The sequence below is a fragment of the Macrotis lagotis genome, chromosome 8 (assembly GCF_037893015.1).
Source record: "Macrotis lagotis isolate mMagLag1 chromosome 8, bilby.v1.9.chrom.fasta, whole genome shotgun sequence".
NCBI classification, from domain to species: domain Eukaryota; kingdom Metazoa; phylum Chordata; class Mammalia; order Peramelemorphia; family Peramelidae; genus Macrotis; species Macrotis lagotis.
Window position 1 is genome coordinate 176,209,922 of NC_133665.1, and position 20,857 is coordinate 176,230,778.

The window sequence follows — 20,857 nt, forward strand, 5'->3', positions numbered from 1 at the left end:
TTTCTAACTATTATAATATAATGTAATTTAACAAATGCATACAAAAATTTCCTCCTTTGGGGGCAGCTAGGTGGTGCAGTGGATAGAGCACTGGCCCTGGAGTCAGGGGAACCTGAATTCAAATTCAGTTTCAGACACTAAATACTTACTTGACTTGTGACCTTGGGCAAGTCACTTAACCCCATTGCTTTACTTTAAAAAAAAATTCCCCCCTTTTAATAGGAATAGGTACCAAGTTTTATAGGTTAAAGGAAATCCCAACCAGGGAAAGTCTCTCTGCTGATGCAAGGCAGCACCTGCCTGACAGTTTGTGATCTTAGATGGTGGCCTAGAGTCTCAAGGAATGAAGGAACATACCCATCCCTTTGTAGGATCAGAAGTGAGGACAACCTGGCTTCACAAACAGCACTCCCTCCTCTGTACCAGGCTGCCTCCCTCAGTCTCTGCCTCTATCTCTCTGACACTATCTCAGTCTCTTTCTGTCTCTTTCTCTCTCTCTCACTCTGTCTCTCTTTCTTTTTGTCTGTCTCACTCCATCTCCATCTCCATCTCCATCTCCATCTCCATCTCCATCTCCATCTCCATCTCCATCTCCATCTCCATCTCCATCTCCATCTCCATCTCCATCTCCATCTCCATCTCCATCTCTCTCTCTCTCTCTCTCTCTCTCTCTCTCTCTCTCTCTCTCTCTCTCTCATTAAAAGTGTTTTGGACCAGTTTAAGATGATCCTGGATCTCTAAAGTGAATCCAGTTTCTTTTTCCTCTTGGTCTCTCTACTGCTGGTTCTTCATCCCTCTGCTATTGCCTCTGTAATCCTCTATTTCAGGTAAAATTCAATGTCTTTCCTGGTGCTTCTCCCACAGACGTCCAAACTCTTGGCTAGCTCCTGACAGCTTTCCCTTTACTACCAGCCTCTCAGCTCTCTATTCCCATGGTCTGAGGGCTTCACTGTCCATAAGCAGGTTGGTGGGACAAGATCTTTGCATTCTCTTTTCCTCCTGGTTTTCCAGTCTCACACTTGCCTTGCGGTTCATGAAGAACTATTTGTGATATAGTAGAAAGAAAATCTAGATTCAGATCCTGGCTCTGCCCCTTACTACTTGTGAGCTCCAAGGCGAGTCTCTTCCCTTATGTGAGCCTCAGTTTTTTCCTCTGTAAAATGAGAAGGTTGTGTGCTATGGCCCCTTCCTGTTCTGAGTCCAGGGTCCCATGATCTTGTTCTGTTTTTCATCCCTTTTTGATTTCTCTTGTAACTTTCTGGCCTCTCTTCTACTTATAACCAAACTTGAAGTATTAGCGCATGTGACTACACATTGGTCCTCAAAAAAGATTTAATGTCTTAGACACGGTTATCCTATCCAACAGTTAGATGCGGGGGCATGCTGGTAAATGTTTAACAACCAGATCTCTAGTATAAAAAATGGGCACATGACCTTTTTAACTTAAATTTGTATTATTAACATATTCCCCTTTCTTAAGGAATATATCAAGTTCTGGTGTGTGGTCCAAGATGCAAATAAATACTCAGACTGAAAATTTAACAACCAGTCCTCCATGCTGAAAATTTAACAACCAGTCCTCCAGTACCAGTACAATCTGGTGCCAGCTTGGCTGTTCGTATCATTGTAGGACAGAGAAGGGCAAGCCCCAGCTACCTTGACAGTCAGCCCATTTCCTCCAAGGGACTCTTAACAATCAATCCTTTGTGCTTTCCCTGGAAGGGGCACCTTCTTTGTTTGTCTTTTCTCTTTCTACTTGCTAAGACATTGATATTTCCAAGGCCCAGCAATGCCTGACTCAGATCCACCTTCTCCCTGAGATGGCTTTTGTTGCTCCCCAGTCACCTCTCCATCATGAATTTTCAAGGTCAGAGAGCTTAAAAGCAATCTGCATTTTTCTAAGAACCTAACTTGCCAAATCACTCCTGGTGTAAACTATGGGAAGGGAGCTTGCTAAGCTTTCATAATCCACGGCCCTGCTCTGAAAATACAGGAAGTCTTTCACTTCGGAAGGGCATGTCCTTTCCTCCTCTCTACCTCCCAGCCCTTCCTCCATCCCTCCCATGACCAGGATTCTCAGTCTTCACACTAGGGTCTGGATGGTTCTGGGCAATGACGGGGTCTTAAGAACCCACCTAACCAACAAAAATCTCTTCCCAAAAGAAGCAGTCCTGTTTAACCTGGTCCCCATTTTCACTCTAACTCACTTAGAATGAAGGAGTCAGGTTTTTATAAATTCTATTCCCTCATCCAGAACCTGGGCTGGTGGACTCTGTTCCTAATTAGCATTTCCTAATAAGTCTCTTGGCAATTCCCAAGGGTACGTCTATGCTCTTTCCATTTGCCACTCCATCTCCCATCTTCTTCCTGGGAAGCTGAGCCAAACTAGGCTGTTTATTAGAGAAAGACTGTCAAGAGCCCCAACTGTAGAAGAAGCAGCTACTTTCATTTTTTTAACTCTTGCCTGAATTTTGTTATATTATTCTTTTGGCTTTCTTTTTCTTCTTCATGTGAAAAACTCAGCCCCAGGTGAATTTTCCAGTATTTCTTTGAATTCTTGGGATCATGGGACCACAGACTGAAATCTCCAGGAAACATCATTTCTTATTTAGAAGGTGGGAAAGAGAAGGATCTTTTTTATTTTAGGTTTTTGCAAGCCAATGGGGTTAAGTGACTTGCCCAAGGCCACACAGCTAGGTCATTATTAAGTGTCTGAACTCAGGTCCTCCTGACTCCAGGGCCGGTGCTCTACCCACTGCGCCACCTAGCCGCCCCAAAGAGAGGAATCAACAGAGTTGATGTGCATGTTCAGTCATTCTCTCTTCCAGATTGAGAACTGGAAAGGTCACAAGATCTAGTCCAGGGAAGGGTCTTAGAGGCTACTGAGTCTAACCCCCTTCATTTTACTATTGAGGAAAATGAGAAGCCTAGAGCTGTAGGTCACACAGCTAGTAAGTTTCTGAGGTAGGATTCAAATTCAGGTCTTCATATTCATCCCTCCATATGAAGGAATCCTGTATTCAGTTCAATTCAATAATCAGCAATTACGTGACTAACCTCAATCAGGGCACTGTGTCAGATACTAAAAAAACTAAAATTAAATTCAGAAAAACTAAAATTAAATAATCCTTTGTCTCAAAGAGCATATATTCCATTGGGTGGAGGGGATTATATGTATATATATATATATATATATATGCAAATAGGAAATATATAAGAGTAATTACAAAGTCATTTGGTAATTATAATGAAGGATTGGGGAGGGGAGATATTCTGGGGAAGGAGGTACCTGCACCATGTCATGGTGAAGATGAAGAGTTGTGGGACGGGGCAAAGGGAGAGGTAGAAAGAGAGTCCCTTGTTAGCAGAGATAGACATTTCAGAGGGCAGGATTGGGGAGGGGCACAATTGTGGAGGATGGTGAGACGGAGGATGTGACCCCAGAGGTGAAGGATCATAAACCAAGTACCAACATGGTACCTACATTCAAGAGAAGTAGTGAAGAGTAAATAAAATTAAAGTGTTCTGCAAACCTTAAAATGACTAACAAAAATAAACTTAGTACACTGTTGTTACTGCTTGTCTTTCCTTCTCGAGGAGGACTATAACTTCAGGGAGGAAATGCCATGGTATACAGGTGAATTAGCTCTGAGTGAGGGAGGGATGTATATAATATGTCTGTACATATATAATCCATATAAATGGTAGTTATGATTTTTGAGGCTTGAGAGAGCATAACCTAAAGGATAACAGAAAAGAAAAGCAAGAAGGAGAAGGGGGAGAAAGAGATTTGAACCCCCATATTCCTGACCAGGAGGATATTCAGTCTGCTGTGTTCTCAAGGTATCATCAACCTCATCACCATCTGGTGAGGAGGATAATGACGATTATGTAACAATCCACATTTTAAAAACATTTTAAAGATTTACAAACAACTTTATACATGGGATCTCATTTTTCCCCACAATAACTCCAGCAGGTATTTGCTATTATTATGCCAATTTTGAAGCTGAAAAAACTAAGGCAGAGTTTAAGTGGTTTACTGGAGACCACACAGCAATAAGTATCTGAGGCAGGATTGGAACTTGGGTCTTCTGGCCTCCCAGTCCAGTTCTCTATCCGCTGTGACACCTTCCCACCTCAGTAAAGATTCGGAGCACATGGTAAAGATGGATGGAAAGCCCCCAAAGCACAGAGATTTGGGGGTGATGGAGGCAGGGGAGGGTTTGGAAGCACCTGTAAGGAACAAGGAAACTGCCTTGGGCTTCTCCTCTGGGGAGGAAAGAGGAAGAACGCTCAGTCCTGGAGGGCAGCAAGGCGCACAGCCTGTCCTGGGGAGCCAGATTTCCATGAAGCCGTGAAGACTGAAAGAGGGGAAAGTGAAAAACTGTGGTGTATTGAGTGGGGTCCTTCTCCTTTCTCTCCTTTGGGCTCAAGTTTGTTGTCATTTTGCACCCTTAGTGAAGTCACCCAACCCCAACTTTGCAAAGGTGGGGGAAAGAAGGGCAGGGCCTATCAGGGAGGAGACTTGAATAGATTGGCATATTTTTTTAGCTGTATTGATCCACTTTGCTGAAGGTTTTTTTTTTTTTTTAACTCTTCATTTTCTTTTAAAAGATTCTTTGTTGGGGCGGCTAGATGGCACAATGGATAGAGCACCAACCCTGGGGTCAGGAGGACCTGGGTTCAAATCCAGTCTCAAACACTTAATAATGACCTAGCTGTGTGACCTTGGGCAAGCCACTTAACCCCATTTGCCTTGCAAAAAAAAAAACTAAAAAAAAAAAACCTAAAAGATTCTTTGTTATAAGAAATGGTTCTCTGGAGGGGCAATAGGGAAGGGAAGTGGCAAAATGTAGGCAATATCAAAACAAAAGATACCAATATAATTGATTTTCAAAAATAATAGAGAGGGGATCCAGTAGGACTCATCAGACTGATGACTATTTGTCTTTTCTGTGGGGGGGTAGAATGTGGCCATCTTCACTTCTTGGGCAAAATCCAAAGAAATGAAGTCTTCCCATGTTCGCATGACCCCCAAATTTGTCAAATTTGTCTCACCAAAATTACTCTACCTTCATTGTGTGTATAGATGTATGTTCATATGTATCTATATATAGATACATATACACACATATATTTAGTTATTGTCTCCCCCAGAAGTAAATTCTTTAAAGGCAGGGAGTTGGGACAGTAGATAGAAGGCTCAAGTTAAAGTCAAAGGATCTGAAATCAAGACCTGCCTCTGCCACTTACTTACCTGTGTGACCTTAGGTAAGTCACATGGCTCTCTGGGCCTCAGTTTTCTCACCAGTTCAATGAAGGGACTGGGCTGCATGACTGTAAGGTCCCTTCTGGATATATATCTATATATGTCTATATATAGATAGAGATTAGATGAGAGAGAGAGATGATAGAGATAGAGACAGAGATAGAGAGACAGAGACAAAGACTGAGCCAGAGAGAGAGAGAGAGAGAGAGAGAGAGAGAGAGAGAGAGAGAGGATAGACAGACACAGACACAGACACAGCCATAGACATAGACACAGACACAGCCACGGACACAGACACTGACACGGACACGGACACGGACATGGACACGGACACGGACACAGACACGGACATAGACACATAGACATAGACATAGACATAGACATAGACATAGACATAGACATAGACATAGACATAGACATAGACATAGACATAGACACAGACACAGACACAGACATAGATGTTGTTCTAACAACCCTGTGAAGTGAAGCAGGATGCCAGGCAAGGAAGTAGAAGATGGGACATCTTGACAAGAAGCATTCTATAGGCCACTTTGACTGGCATGTGTTCCCTTATAGGGAGCAATGTGGAGGAAGATAGGTAATAAAGAGAGGTTAATTTAAATGTCAAACAAATTGTATCCTGAAAGTAGTAGGGAACCACTGATGCTTTCTGAGCAGAGTTCTGACAGGGACAGGTCCATGCTTTAGTGATATCAATTTTGGCAGTTCCATTTTGGCAGATCCAAAACACGGAGGCCGGAGTTTAGATTTACAAGCAGCTAATTAAGATGCTGAGACTACCACCCATTCAAGAATGCACTGGAGAAATGGAGCCTTCCTGAAATATGAAAAGATTTCTTAAGTAGCTCCCCTTGGCCTGAATGTTTTCCAGACTTTGTCAGGGAATAAAATGTGCTATTGAAGTCATCTGGGTGGGTGGGTATGCTCAAGGTCTCTGAAGAACCCTAAAATGGTCCAAGTTAGTCTTGAGACCAAAACTGGAAGGACCTGCAGGATCTGGTCTCCTCTAAAGAACAAAGACCCTGAGACACAGATGGCTGTGTGGCCCATGCTGTGTTATGTGGTTGACCCAGGAGAATAGCTGCTCCTGAGGACAAGGGCCATTTTGGCTTTGTATCCCTAAAAAGTCTAGTATTTGTCCACAGGCACTTATTAAAGCTAATTATGTGACAGACGCTGCTAAGTTGTAGGAAATACAAATTCAAGAAGAAAGATAGAGCCTGCCCTCAAGGAGCTCACATTCTAACAGGTACACCAAAGGTGCTTAATAAATGTTGAATTGTTGTTTGAAATAGATAGGGACCTTGTTCTTGAGAAGGAGCCTCCCCAGGTGCATGGCCAGAAGAGTTGGGAAGAAGGCTTCTTGGCTCTCCCCAGCTGCTGTAGCATCAGCTTCATGAATACCCTGCAGCCTCTCTCAGTGCTAAAATTGAGAGAGGAGGGGACAACCTGGGAAATAGCTGCTCCTCCTTCCCTGAGGCATCAACAGTCCAGTGCAAGCAGAAGTCATGAACTGCCTCCCAAGGGCCAGACCCTGCTCTAGGACCAGGGCACGCAGATCCAAGAGATGAGACCGTGCCTGTCCCCAAGGAACTTCCTCTGGGCTTACGTTGTACTGAATCTGAAATCTGGGAGCCGAATAACTTTGTTTTTTATCCAGATGTCACCCAGTCTGTCCTTCAACAAACATTTATCCAGTGCTTTCTATGGGCCAAGAATTGGGCTGGGCAATGGGGCTACTGAGGGAGGAAGGGAGGAAGGGAGGAAGGGAGGAAGGGAGGAAGGAAGGAAGGAAGGAAGGAAGGAAGGAAGGAAGGAAGGAAGGACGGAAGGAAGGAAGGAAGGAAGAGGGAAGAAAGGGGGAAGGGAGGGAGGAAGGAAGGAAAGAAGGGGAAGGGAGGGAGGGAGGGAGGAAGGAAGGAAGGAAGGAAGGAAGGAAGGAAGGAAGGAAGGAAGGAAGGAAGGAAGGAAGGAAGCGAAAGAGAAAACAGAAAAAGAGAGGAAGGAAAGAAGGAAGAAAGGAAGAAAAAGAAAGAAGAATGAAAGAAGGAAGGGAAAGAGGAGAGGAAAAAGAAAGAGAGGAAGGAAGGAGGGGAAAGAGAAAAAGAAAGAGGGGAGGAGGGAAGGTGAAAGAAAGGAAGCTTGCAAAGGTATCTATGTCATCTCTTTGATCTTCACAATAGGCTTGTGATGCAAGTGCCATTATTATCTCCATTTTAACCACTGAGGAGGCTGAGAAGTTAAGTGACTTGTCCAGGGTTGTGCAGCTAAACATGTCCACATCTAAGTATATTTTTAAAATGCCAGAACCTTGTATCTCTTTACATCAAGGCAACGCTCCACCCCACAAGGGCTGGCAGCTGGCAGCCAGACAGCGGAGCTAGCCAGGCAGTGTGCCCACTCAGGTCAGACAGCTCTGGTGGGGAAGACAAAATGAAGCAGACAAGGCTAGTGGGAGGTCAAGGGCTGCCGGGAGATTCAGGTAACAGCTGTTCAAGCTGTTTGACCAACTTTTCCAACATTTGGCAGAAGAAGCTCCCCCATCTCCATAGTAATCTCTAACTGCTTACTGACAGAATATTCTGGATTTAGCATTCCTTGAATGACAACCACCAACATTTGTTACTGGATAACAAAACATTTTATACAAACCTCCCCACTGAGATCCATTCTCCAGACACTGGATGATTCAAAGAGGCTTAACCCCTTTCAGAAATGTATTGTTCAAGGGTAGCTGGGTGGTGCAGTGGATAAAGCACCGGTCCTAGAATCAAGGTTCCAAATTACAGAGTTCCCCCTTACATTTTTCTAAACTCTGATAACTTTTGTCCTTCATTCTTGAAGAAAACCATGACATCAGGGAAGTGATGCTGTGACAAGCACAAGAACTGGATTTGAGTGAGGGGGCACCAGCCTCACTTTCCCCTCCAGAATCATCTGGGTCCAATGGCCAGTTATGAATCAGGATGACTGCAGATGGCCCTGAATGCAAGGCAATAACTTGCCCAAGGTCACACAGCTAGTGTCAAGTGTCTGAGGCTGGATTTGAACTCATCCTTCCTGACTATCCAATGCACCCCCTACTTGCTTCCTTTACAAATTGGTTTTTACTTTTCGTCCATACAACCCCTAGCTAATGGGTGACAAATATCAAGTGTTCACTTCTGGGGCAGCTGGGTGGTACGGTAGATAGAGCATCATCCCTGGAGTCAAGAGAATCTGAGTTTGACCTCATACATTCCCTAGCTGTGTGACCTTGGACAAGTCACTTAACTCATTGCCTTAAATAAATAATTTTTTAAATGTTCCTTTTTTCATGAATCGCCCTGTGTGCTTAACAACTGTTTATAATGGAGCAAACAGACTGAGGGAGGTGAAACTGGAGCGGTGAGTGAACTGCTTGTGGTCACTTAGCTGGTTCATGGCAGTGATGGGCTCTGAACCTTGTCTACCAGGATCCAGGATCCAGGTTCAGTACCCCATCCGAAATGGGTCCTGCATTATTCCCTCCTGTAAACCATAGCTCATCCTTAGGGAGGACTTTAAATTCTGCCATGTGCTTTTCTCTTCACCAACTGCAAGGTAAACAGGATCATGATTGTCCCCATTCTCTAACAGATGGTCAGAGAAGGCAAGGAGTCCTCACTCCTGTCCTTCCCTTGGCCCAGGCTCTCTTGCCTTCCTTCAAGGTCTGGTTGGTTTGAATGTTATTTCCCTCCTCCAGAGACCTCTCTCCCTTCTCTGAGATTTCAACAGTCTTTGGTCAATACTTCTTGCCTTTGAATTATAAACAACTCAGAGGAAGAAGTCTGGGCTTATTTCCTTTTGAATCACTCTGAGGGCCTAGGTATCTAGAGGTTTCTTAATAAGTGTCTGAACTCTGGCCCAAGGGGAACAGAAAATTTGCTCTTTCATCTTCTTGGGCTGTCCAGAAGCCTCACCTTTCTTGGTAAGGCTGGAAAAATCACTTTAAACCCCCTCTTCCTAACTTACAGCCATAAGTCATAGGTTTTGCACTAGAAGGGACCCTAAAGGCCATCGATTCCACCTCCCCTCCATTTTGAAGATGAGGAAACTGAGGTCCAAAGAGATAAAAGAGTTTAGAGATTATCAGCATCACTCCCTGCATTTTACCAATAATAAAACGGAGGCCGAGGGAGCTGTGACTTAACCAAGAACACTCAAGAAATGAATGAGGATGGGAGTGAAGCAATAGATGCAATAATTAATTGAATGACTTGCCCAGGTAGAGGATCATAGATTTAAAGCTCAAAGGAGCCTTAAAAACCATGTATTAATTATATTCAATGAAGAAATAACCAGACTTGACTAGAGAACCTCCACAGGTTAAACAGGTTGATGAGAAGGGCACTAGTATTGGATACAGATGGGGAGGGGGCAGAGCTCACCTTCTTGGAGCCCCATCTCCCTTCAACAGTGCTGCAGAAACTCCCCCCAGTCTGTTTGTTTTAGAATGCATCAGAGCTCATGAATCTGGCAGATTTCTCCCAGTTATGCTTTTCTCAAGTGGATGATTCAAATGAGGTGGTCTTCCTAGAATGGGGGGAAGGGGGCCCAAAAGGTGCCAGGCTCCCACAAAGCTTCCACCAAAGATGGGCAGAGAACTGAGTGGACTTATCAATACTTGGGTTCTGTGGCATCTACATCTGTGGCATAGCTTGTTGGTTCATTTCTTCTTTTAAAGTTGAGGAGGAGGGGCAGCTAGGCAGTGGATAGAGCAACAGCCCTGGAATCAGGAGGACCTGGGTTCAAATTTGACTTCAGATGCTAAATACTTGCCTTGGATAAGTCACTTAACCCTTGAAAAAGTCTTGAAAAAATAAATAAATAAAATTGAGAAGGAAAGTAGAATAGTTGAGGACTGCACATAATCCACAATCCAGAAAAACTCACTTCCTTGCTATTATTTACATGTGATCTCCCATCTCCAGGCCTATGCCTGGAGTGCTCTCCTTTTTCAGGTCTTGAGATTTCTGATTTCCCTCCAAACTCATCAATTCAGGAACCACCTTCTGAATGAGGTCTTGTCTAATTTTCCACAAACTTCATTCCCCTCCTCCATTACCCATTTAATAAAGAATAGGGTCTTTGGCATGGTCTTTGACTTCAAACTCTCTTTAAAAAAAGTTTTACTATTGTCTTTTCTCTTTATCTTAGTCGTTTCCCTTATATCCCTTATATCTTGAAATCCTCCCTTGAAGAAAAATATTTAAACAATTTGATAATTTTTTAATTTGATAATTGCTAAAAAATTTAAACAATTTGATAAATTTGATATACCCAGTGGCCATATTTTAGCCAATGTTCCATATCATTCAACCAATGCCTCTCTACATTAGATCTCTAGGACCAAGGCTGTTCATTAAAATTCATCAGGATTCAGCTGCTTTAATAGTGTTTCCCATAATTTCTATACTTCCTAGGTCTGGTATATAATCATAACTTTAAAAATGGAAGGGACCATAAAGGTCAATTAAACTGACACCCTAATTTTACAAAATGTTGAAAATTGAGGTCCAGAGAGAGAGGTCAAAGTCACACAGATAATGACAAAAGTAATATTTGAATTCATACCCTCTGACTCTATATCTTATACCACAGAGGACATAATTTCAAATCCTACTTCTTGGATGATCAAGTCACTTTTCTTGCCTGTGCCTCAGTTTCCTCATCTATAAAATGAGTGGTTTGGATTCCATGGATACTAAAGACCCTCTCTTTCTCTAGTCTGTGATCCTATCATCTGAACATACCCAGTGACTGACTCAGAGATTGGAAGGCAATCAGACTTGGCTAAACTATTATAGCTTCTTGGAAAAACAAAATAAAATGCCAATCGAGAAAGAAAAAAGAAAATGCCCACCAGGACATAGTTGTGAGGTATGATATGCATAACTTGTAACTGGAAAAATAAAATAAAATACAATTGGAAAACCAGTCCTCCTGGTTCTACATTATGTTGCTGTATATCAATTCACATATATCTTTTCCTGGTTCTCTGCCCTCCTCCTGTTCTTTGTATTCCATCATATTTATCCATTACTATCAGTTTAACTCCTCCCCCAGTGATAGGTCCCTTTGTATTTCCAGTTTGCTGCTACCAGGGAATTACTGTAAATATTTCTGCACATACGAACTCATCCTTTCCAGCCTGGTCTATGGTCTCCCTTGTGTCATGGGCTGATGACGCTGTTCCCTGAACACACACACACACACACACACACTTTCCCCACTCTATGTCTTTCCTCTTGGTATCCTGATGCCTAGAATTTCCTTTGCCACCCCAGTCCCAATCAATCAACCAGTAAGGATTAGTCGATTTATTTATCAGCCAAAAAAACATTATGAGAAACATTGTTGTGTGATGGGGCCTTGAAGTCAGGAAGACTTGGATCCAGGTCCTGCCTCGGCTATATCCTGCCTGTGTGGCCTTGGGCAATTCTCTTCACCTCTCAGACTTCTAGGCAATTCTCTAAGACTAGCAGCAGCACTGGCATCTGAGAGATCCCTAAACTTATGCAATCATGGTTCCATTTCCTTTCACAATGCTATGCCCTGGGGATGGAAAAGCAAAAGATGAAACTGCTGCTCCTCTTGGGATTCTCATGATCTATCAGGTTTTTCTGTCTCTGTTGTTACCTGTATCTGATTCTTCATATCTTCATCTGGGGTCTTCTGTGCAGAGATCCTGGAGGGGTTTGCCTTCTCCAGCTCACTTTACAGATGAGGAAACTGAGGCTAACAAGAGAGAAATGACTTGCCCAGGGTCACAAAGCTAGTGAGCATCTGAGGCAATATTTGAACTGATGAACATGGTCTTTATCTATCTAGTTCCTAGCTAAGACCTACTTTTCTTTCAAATCAACCCTGATCCCTCTCATCTCTCTATCTTTTTTATTTTTGGTTTTAGTAAGGCAATAAGGTTAAGTGGCTTGCCCAAGGCTACACAGCTAGGTAATTATTATTAAGTGTCTGAGGCTAGATTTGAACTCAAGTCCTCCTGACTCCAGGGTTGGAACTCTATCCACTGAGCCACCTAGCTACCCTATCTCTCCATCTTATGAACTAATATAGTACTTTGTTTCTCCCTGCCCTCCCCATTGCACCCACAGTTTATAGGACATTCAACTTGTGGTCCAGCAGCACAGGGTTCAAAACCGACTTGTAATACAAACTAGCTGTATGACTGAATAAGTCATTTAACTTTGTTTTTACTGATAATAAAAGTAGTCCAGGATTGTGGAACAGATAAAATGAAACTGGTAAGATGCCATGCACACATGATAGCACTATGGAAATACTATCAATTATTAGCAATTATCTCCCACAGTGCTAGAGGCTCCAAGAAGGCAGGGATCAATATTCCATGTATCTCACCAAGACTTGGGTGTAGGCTGTCAGTAGATTTGCAGAATAAATGACTGAACAACTGAGTCTCTTCATGGGAACCCCTGGGTACACCCCACTGGTCCTCATCCATCTTCATTTTGAATAGTTTTGGAGGCGGGGAGGGGAGGGGCTCAGTATCTATTGATGTTCAACTTTGGAAGAAATTAGAGCAAAGAGGGAGAAAACCCTCCAAGGTACCAGGGCTGCCCCCTGCTGACCACCTTCCAGTCACCTAAACCTCTTCCCCTGGCCTCCAGTATGTTTTTTTTTTTTATTTAACTTTGCTCCTCAGCCTGCAGTCATCTCAGTATCATGGAACCCTAGAGGGGGAAAAAAACCTAGAGGGGAAACTGAGACTTCTCCAAGGTCACACAAGTAGTAAACAGCTAATTCAGAATTTGAACCCAGGCTCCAAACTCTTTCCATTATATTTGATGACTACTTTGAAAGAGCCCAAGACTCCCAGAAGGGAGTCTGGGCTTTAATCTGGCTCTACCTCCCTAGTCATTTCTGACTCTCCCTGGCCCTATTTGGGGTTTTCTTAGCAAAGATACTGGACTAGTTTGTCATTTCATGTTCCAGTTCCTTTTATAATTTTTTTTGTCCTTCATTTTTGGAGAAGACCACAACAACAGGGAGGTGACACCATGGCAAGCACCTGAATTGGATTTGAGTGAGTTGGGGCTGTGCAAAGTCCCCAGCCTCACTGTCTCCTCCAGAGCCATCTGGGTCCAGAAGCCAGATAGGGATCAGGACGACTGGAGATAATCCTGGATGTGAGGCAGTCAAGGTGAAGTGACTTACCCAAGGTCACACAGCTAATAAAGAGTCAAGTGTCTAAGGCTGGATTCAAACAGTGCTCTATCCACTGCCTATTTCTTTTGCAGATGAGGAAACTGAGGCAAACAGGGCTGAGTGAAGGCAAGTTAAGTGACTTGCCCAGGGTCACACAGATAGTCTCTGGAGCCAGATTTGAATTCAATCCTCCTGACTCCTGGGCCAGCACTCTATCCATTGCACCAGAGTCTCATCGACGTCCCAGTGACTTACCCAGATTCTAAGTAATTGGAACTTCGGTCCCTCTGTGACTCAGTTTCCTCCTCTGTGATGCTACCTTCCAGGAAGACTGTTAAACAACGTAGCTGTTTATCCAAGCTGGCCCTGGGATCCCAGCAGCCTGGCCCTCTCAATAGTAACCTAATCCCCTGAAATCACCCAGGAAAGGTTTTATGAGAGTAGATCAAAATGTACCGCCTGGCAGGGTAGGGCAGGGGCTGTGCTAAGCCTGCCCATCTCACATGACTGCTTTCCATCTCTGAAAAGATCTCACTGAAGTGAGAGAGAGAGAGAGAGAGAGAGAGAGAGAGAGAGAGAGAGAACAAGAACGAGAACCGAGAGAGCTCAGTAGCAGAGCTCCTGCCAAAAAGCTATGCATACTTGCCAACATGTGCAGCCTCCGAGATTCAACTAGCTTCCCCCGTGCCCAGCCGGCACTCATGGCCCAGAGAGATGTGGGGATCAGGGTGCCCCCCGAGGCAACAGGGTTCTACCGAGCCATGCTGGTCAAATCAGGTAAGAGCAAGCTTGGTGTGGGGTCCTCACCTCAACTCCCCAGCTGGGCTAAGAATGGGTTTGCTGGTTCCCTTGCAAGTGTCCACCTGGGCACCTCTCCTAGCCCATACTGGCATTTCCCTGGGCATCTGAATGGACTGGAGAGCTCTAAGATGGGATCCCAGCCCCACTACAGACATGTGATTTCTTAATATGACTGGTTTTAAGAGTGTTAGTTTTGTGCTTTCTCTTTATCAAGGTGGAGGGGGGCGGTATTTCTTTGATTTCTTTCCTTTAAAAAACAAAAACAAGTCCTAGAATGCAGCTAAGTCTTGATTTTAATGGGGAAATAGCTTGCCATTTGTAAAAGGAGAGGATGGTCCCTGTTTCTCTCCCATTTTGATGGTTTTATTTTGAGTGAGATGTTTTCACTAGCCCTCATCATCCTTCAGGGTCAAGCTTCCTTCTAACTCAAAAACTGATTGATGAGTAATCAGCCAGTGTGCCTCGGTCAAGGGCAGGGAGGCAGATGGGGACCCTGGGCTTCCGCTTGGGGCCCTGCCAGCTGTGGGCACTGGAGCCCAGGGTAGCCGGGGCTTTTTGTGATTGCTTCTGGAGCCTTGGGAAACTTCAAACCAAGCAAAATGGGAGGGAGTGGGTCTGATTCAGCAGCTCCAAGAGTCCATCATCCCAGGACATGCCGAGAATAGCTACAGATGAACTCAGAAGCCTGTGCTGGGGCCCAAAACCATGCTTCCCTAAGAGCCTTTGGGCCCCTTCTGGGCCAGTCAAGCAGTTAGCCTGAACGGATGATGTCCACTTGTCTGTAGAATGCATGGGGTCAGGGGAGGGGGCAAAACTTGGAAATTGTGGAATGTTCAAGCTGGAAGAGAATTCACTGTTTCTCTAGTCACCCTCCCTTTTATAATTCATTTGACAACTGAAATTCATGGAAGGGAAGGGACATATCCAGGATCACTTGGTCTGCTAGTGGAAAAGTTAGGACTAGAATGGTTGACTCAGTGTCCTTTAAAGTTCAATTCCAATGGCACTTTCTCCATGAAACCTTCCTTGATTTCTCCCCACCACACTATCCTCCCTCTCCCTCTCCCTCTCTTCCTCCCTACTTGAGGTGTGGATGCTTTGCATAAAGAGAATCCTTGTTCAAGTGTGGCTTAGATTAAGTGGCTGGGATGCTTTCATTTTCTGTGATTCTTTAATCAGATAACCTTTCTAAAGTTATATTCTAGGCATTTCTCCAAGTCTCAAGCGAAAGATGAAGACAAAGGGCCTCCTTTCCTTAGGCTCTCTCATTCATCTTGCTCATTAACCAGTTATTTGTGCTCTTGTGGATGGACCTCTGTGGCCATGGCTTCTATTGCTGACTTCTTTCTCACATTTTTGGCTTCGAAGAATTGCTGGGCATCTCTACTACTGCTATCGTAGCCGTGCTCTGTGGTTCTGAGTTTGGACATATGTGAAGCTTGTTTTCCCCTTCCATTCTCCCCCTTTCCAGTTTTGTTTTGTTTTGCTTTGCTTTTTTTTTTGTTTCTAGTTTTGTGAGGAGTGGGGTTAAGTGGTTTGTCCAAGGTCACACAACTAGTAACTATCAAGTGTTTGAGGCTGCATTTGAACTCAGGTCCTCCTGACTCCAGGACCAGTACTCTCTCCACTGTACTACCTAACTGCCCTCCCCCTTTCCAGTTTAAAGACCCTTTCTTTTACTAGCATTGCAAATCTCAGAGCAAATTTATTTTTCTAGCCCTTATTATGTACATTCCATCCCTGGCCAAGAGGGCGTCATTCCTACATTTTAAACCCTAGTCCAAAAATTACTTTTTCTTTGTTTTCAGACAAGCTACTCTTAAATAGCTGTTCATTCCTCACATCTTTCTCTTCCAAAACTCCTATTTTAATTGACAAAGACTACTCAGGTCCCTAAGGTCTAAATTTTCTTGCCCGGGACCCCAAGGTCCTTAACATGCTGGCTAACGTTTTTGTGGTAGTGTGTGTCCCCAGATGAATCACCAGCAATGGGAAGGGAGTCTGCCAAGTCCATTCTAGCTACAGGGGTCTGGGTACCCCAGATGCTCCTTGAGGGTGGCGATGGCTTCATTCCAGTCTCCAGCTCCTCAGAGCCCAGGACTGTGCCCGTTACTTAGCAGGCACGTCCAAAGGCTTGCTGCTAGACCGACAGTTTGACAAAGGTTGCCTTTGGTTCCTTCACCACCGATTTCTTTCCTCTGAGTCTTATTGAGTCACTTCTCATCTGACTCTCACCCTAGGATCCTGCCTCCTCTCAAGGTGGCTCAACTCTGCCCTCTTCAGGAAGAGTCTGTCACCATCTCCCCCACATTGGGGGCTCATTTTTCCCTTTCTTATAACTATCACCTTTTCCCCTCCCTCTCCCAGGGGATCTGTCTCCCTCTTCAGCTCCTTCTTCTTCTGTTTGTTTGTTTTTCCTTTGAAGTCTTTCCATTTTTAAAGCCATACTTTTTTCATCCCTTAGTGGGAAAGATTCCTTTTTTCTTTCAGTTTTTATTGTAGGAGAGAGACAAGCATTCATAAAAGTATCCACCCTCCCTGCAGGTCAGGGCAGTTCTTCTTCCCCTCCTGTCATCAGAAGAAGGATGCTATGGAGAAAGTCTTTTCCTAGCATCGGATAGAGTATGTGACTTTTGGAAGTCCCATCTACCTCAAAGATTCTGTGCTCTCTCTCCCATACTGTAACAAACTGTGTAAGAGAGGTTAAGGCTGCTAGCTTTTCATCTGTGGTTAGAAGTCCAGTGACTCTAAGAATGTAGTCCTGGGACAATGCTATGTAATGGGGACAGTTATAAGGACCAAGCTTGGTCCCAAGTGGCCAGAGAGGGGACCATTGCATATACAGTTAGTTTCAGTTGATACACTGGTTTTTGCAACTGTTCTGACTTTGAATCAGTATAACACTGAGAAATGACTCTTGTCCCCAGAAAGTTATCAGACCTTGAAGATGGGCATTAGGTCTGAAAAAGATCTGGGGGGTTTCAGTGGACTACAAGCTTGGTCTGAGTCAACAGATCATATAACTTGGCAACTAAGAAAACTACTACTGTATTAGGCTGCATTGAGAGGTTGGAGGGTCCAGGCCTGGGTGGGTGACCTTCCTCTTGGTCTCTGCTCTGCTGACACCGTGTGAACAGGATCCTATTCAGTTCTGGAGGTTTTAGGAAGAATTTTGGCAAGGTGGAGAATACCCAGGAAGAGCTACCAGGTCAGTGAATGACCTTGAGGTCATGACAGATGGGGATCATCTGAACAATAAGGGAAATTTGGGATGGGAGGGGAAGAGAAGAAGCTTTCATGCTGAAGGGAAATTAGGTTTACTCTGACCCCAGAGGACAAGAAAGAAGCATTCATTAAGCCCCTACTGTGTTCCATCCCCTGTGCCAAGTGATTCAAAAATATTACCTCATTTGAGACTTTCAAGAACCATGGGAGGTAAGGACTATTATTATCTCCACTTTTCCGATGAGAAAACTGAGGCCAAGAGAGGTTAACTGACTTGCCCAGGACCTCTCTGATCTGAATTCACATTTGAACTCAGTTTTTCCTGACTCCACACCCAACTCTCTAGCTGTCCCAAAGCCAGAACAAGATATTATGGATAGAGTTTGAAAAGTGCCAAAATTCTGACAGATACTAAAAATAAAAAATAAAAATCCCATTGTTGAGAATTTTCTATAAAAGTACAATGGCCCACTTCAGGAGGGTCTCAGTTTGCCCTCACTGGAGGTCTTCAGGCTGGATGTCCACCTATTGTAGGAGAATTTTTGTCCACTTGTGGGTTACACTAAGTGACCCATGAGGTTCCTTCCAATTCTGAGTTTCTGTGATTCTCCTCTTCTGGGTCCTACTACAGACACCCTGATACTTGTCACCCAGCCAACTCTGGCAGCTCCTTCCGGCTTTTCCATACTGCCTATGCCCTTCCATGCTCTTCTTATCTCCAAATAGTATGGGAAAGCTTTGATTAACTCTCAATACATTTGCATCTGTAGAGTCTGGAGAACTACCTCCTCCTCAGGGGTTATTCTGATGGGGAATAAATGAGGGACTTTGACTCAGTGGCCTCTGAAGACCCTTCTGCCTCCAGATTCTTATTTGTGACCTTGGACAAGTCAATAATCTTCATTACCTCGGTTTCATTTTTTGTACAATGAGGGAATGGACAGATTTATGTAATCACTACTCTACATCTTAAAGCCCCCTGTTAACCATGATTCAATGACACTCCCTACCTCCATGCAGCTTCAATCTCTCCTTCAATGGTCTTCTTCCTTGCTCAAGTATCATTTCTCTTAAAAACATCTCTTATTTATTTATTTAGGTTTTTGCAAGGCAGTGGGGTTAAGTGGCTTCCCCAAGGTCACACAGCTAGGTAATTACTAAGTGTCTGAGGCTGAATTTGAACTCACATCCTCCTGACTCCAGAGCCAGTGCTCTATCCACTGCACCACCTAGCTGCCCCCAAAAACATTATTTAAAATTAACTCTATTCCCTTAAACTTTTCTATGTTTTTCTCCCCACTTTCTAAGCCACCATCTCATCTGTTTCACTACCCAATTTTTTGAGTCACCTCCTCCTCACTACACAATCTGACTTCCCCAACACTGGATTGAAAAAATTCCCTCAAAGGTCGCCAAAGGCCAAGTGACCAATCAATAGGCTTCTTCCTTCCTTGAACTGTCGACCACATCTGAAGCATTGACAGCCCAGTCCTTGCTACTCTCCTCCCTTTCAATTCTAGAGAATGGCATCTTGCTGAGTCTGTCTCTGCCAGTAATCATCTTCTGTCCTTTTAGCATTTTTCTTCAGGCTGGTTCTGTTCATCTGTCCTCCATCTACACTCTCCTTTATGACCACTTCTCTCACAGTTCCAACCACTGCTCCATGCAGAAACCTCTAAATTTCCATCTCTAACCTCAACCTTTCTCCCAAGTTACAAGACCCATATTATTTGATTATATATATTATTCATTAGCTTTCTAAATAAGATTTATCACACCATAGTCATTTCTAAATATATCCCCAGCTCCATTCCCTCAAATCGAAGCCCTCCTTTACAGCAAAGGAAAACAATGAAACAAAAACAACCGAGTCAGGATCCACACCTGACTATGTCTTTGTGACCCTCTACATCAGACAAGGAGAGAAGTATGTTCCTTCATCTGTCCTCTGGGGCCAAGATTTGCCATTACTTTGATTCTTTTCAATATCCTTTTCATATGAATTGTTAGAGTTTCTCTAATGCTACTTTACCTTACTCTGACTCGGTACATGCAAATCTTCCAGGGTTTCTCTGAATTCCTTATGGTCATCATTTCTTATGACACCATTAACATACATATACCATAGAGTGTTAAGTCACACTCCAATTGATGTGGTCTTGTTTTACTTTCAATTCTCTGCTACCCCAAGGAATGCTGTTATGATGATTTTACTATAATTCAGAACTTTATTTCTGACTTTGACCTCTTTTAGGTGTGTACTAGGTATATGCTAGGTATGACAGTCACTGGACTAAAGGGAATCACCAGTTGGGTCACTTTCCTCATGTGATTCCTCCAGAACAATGCAACCATTTTCCGGCTCTGTGAAGAGTCCATCATTCCCCACAGCCCCTTCAACATTCACCCTTGTCATCTTTGCCAAATGGCCTCCCAGTTGTCTTTGTTTACTATTTACTGATTACCAGTGAAATGAGGCCTGATTTCATATAGTATCAGAGAGTCTGTCATTCTTCTTTTGAAAATTCTTTATTTATATCCTTTGACCACTTATGTAGTAAGGAATGTTTTTGTCAACACTCACATTTCCATCACCTATTAGATATCTTGGGTGACTGTCAAATTCCGCAGGTTCAGAAACAAAATCCTCTCTTGCCCAGTGAATCTTGAGATCTTGGTGATCTTTTTGACTCTTCCTTGTCCCTCATTTTCCTTCCTGTTTCCTTCAGCTGCTCAAGTCTTTTCATTCCCATCCTATGTACTCCACTTTATTCCCATCATTTTCATCACCCCTGTCCAGGTACTTGGCTACCCCTTGCCTGGACTGGAGCAAAATTATCCTGGGCTTCTTACCTTTCCCCTGCTCCCTCCGTCAAATCACCGACTGATTCATTTTGCCACTTCAGAGATCTGCTTTTGTCCCTGCACTGTTCAGACTGGAGCAGCTATGTGGAGTCAGGAAGATTCATTTTTGTGAACTCAAATCTGACTTCAGAAATTTACTAGCTGTGTGACCCTGCACAAGTCACTGCCCCTGCTTGCCTCAGTTTCCTCATCTGTTAAATGAGTTGGAGAGGGAAATGACAAACTATTTCAGTATCTAAGCCCCAATGAAGTCATGAAGACTTAGACATGACTGAACAACAACTGTCTAGACTATTTCATTCAAATCTTCTTTTCTTTTTTCTTTTTTTTTTTAATTTTTACAAGGCAATGGGGTGAAGTGACTTGCCCAAGGCCACACAGCTAGGTCATTAGTAATTGTCTGTGGTCAGATTTGAACTCAGGTCCTCCTGACTCCAGGGCCAGTGCTCTATCCACTGTGCCACCTAG

At 43.7% G+C, this 20,857-nt stretch overlaps 1 protein-coding gene across 2 annotated transcripts in view; it reads left to right on the forward strand.

Moving 5' to 3' along the window:
- Positions 1-20,857, forward strand: part of FAM107A (family with sequence similarity 107 member A) — a 133,504-nt gene that overhangs the window by 83,729 nt on the left and 28,918 nt on the right. The window contains exon 1 of one of the 2 annotated variants that reach the window (XM_074198868.1): positions 14,043-14,275. The exons of the other annotated variant lie outside the window; for it this stretch is intronic. Within the exon in view, the coding sequence (XP_074054969.1) occupies positions 14,149-14,275 (127 nt within the window). The 5' untranslated portion in view covers positions 14,043-14,148. Of the gene's footprint in view, positions 1-14,042; positions 14,276-20,857 lie in introns of those variants that run through there. 2 annotated transcript variants of the gene reach the window in all.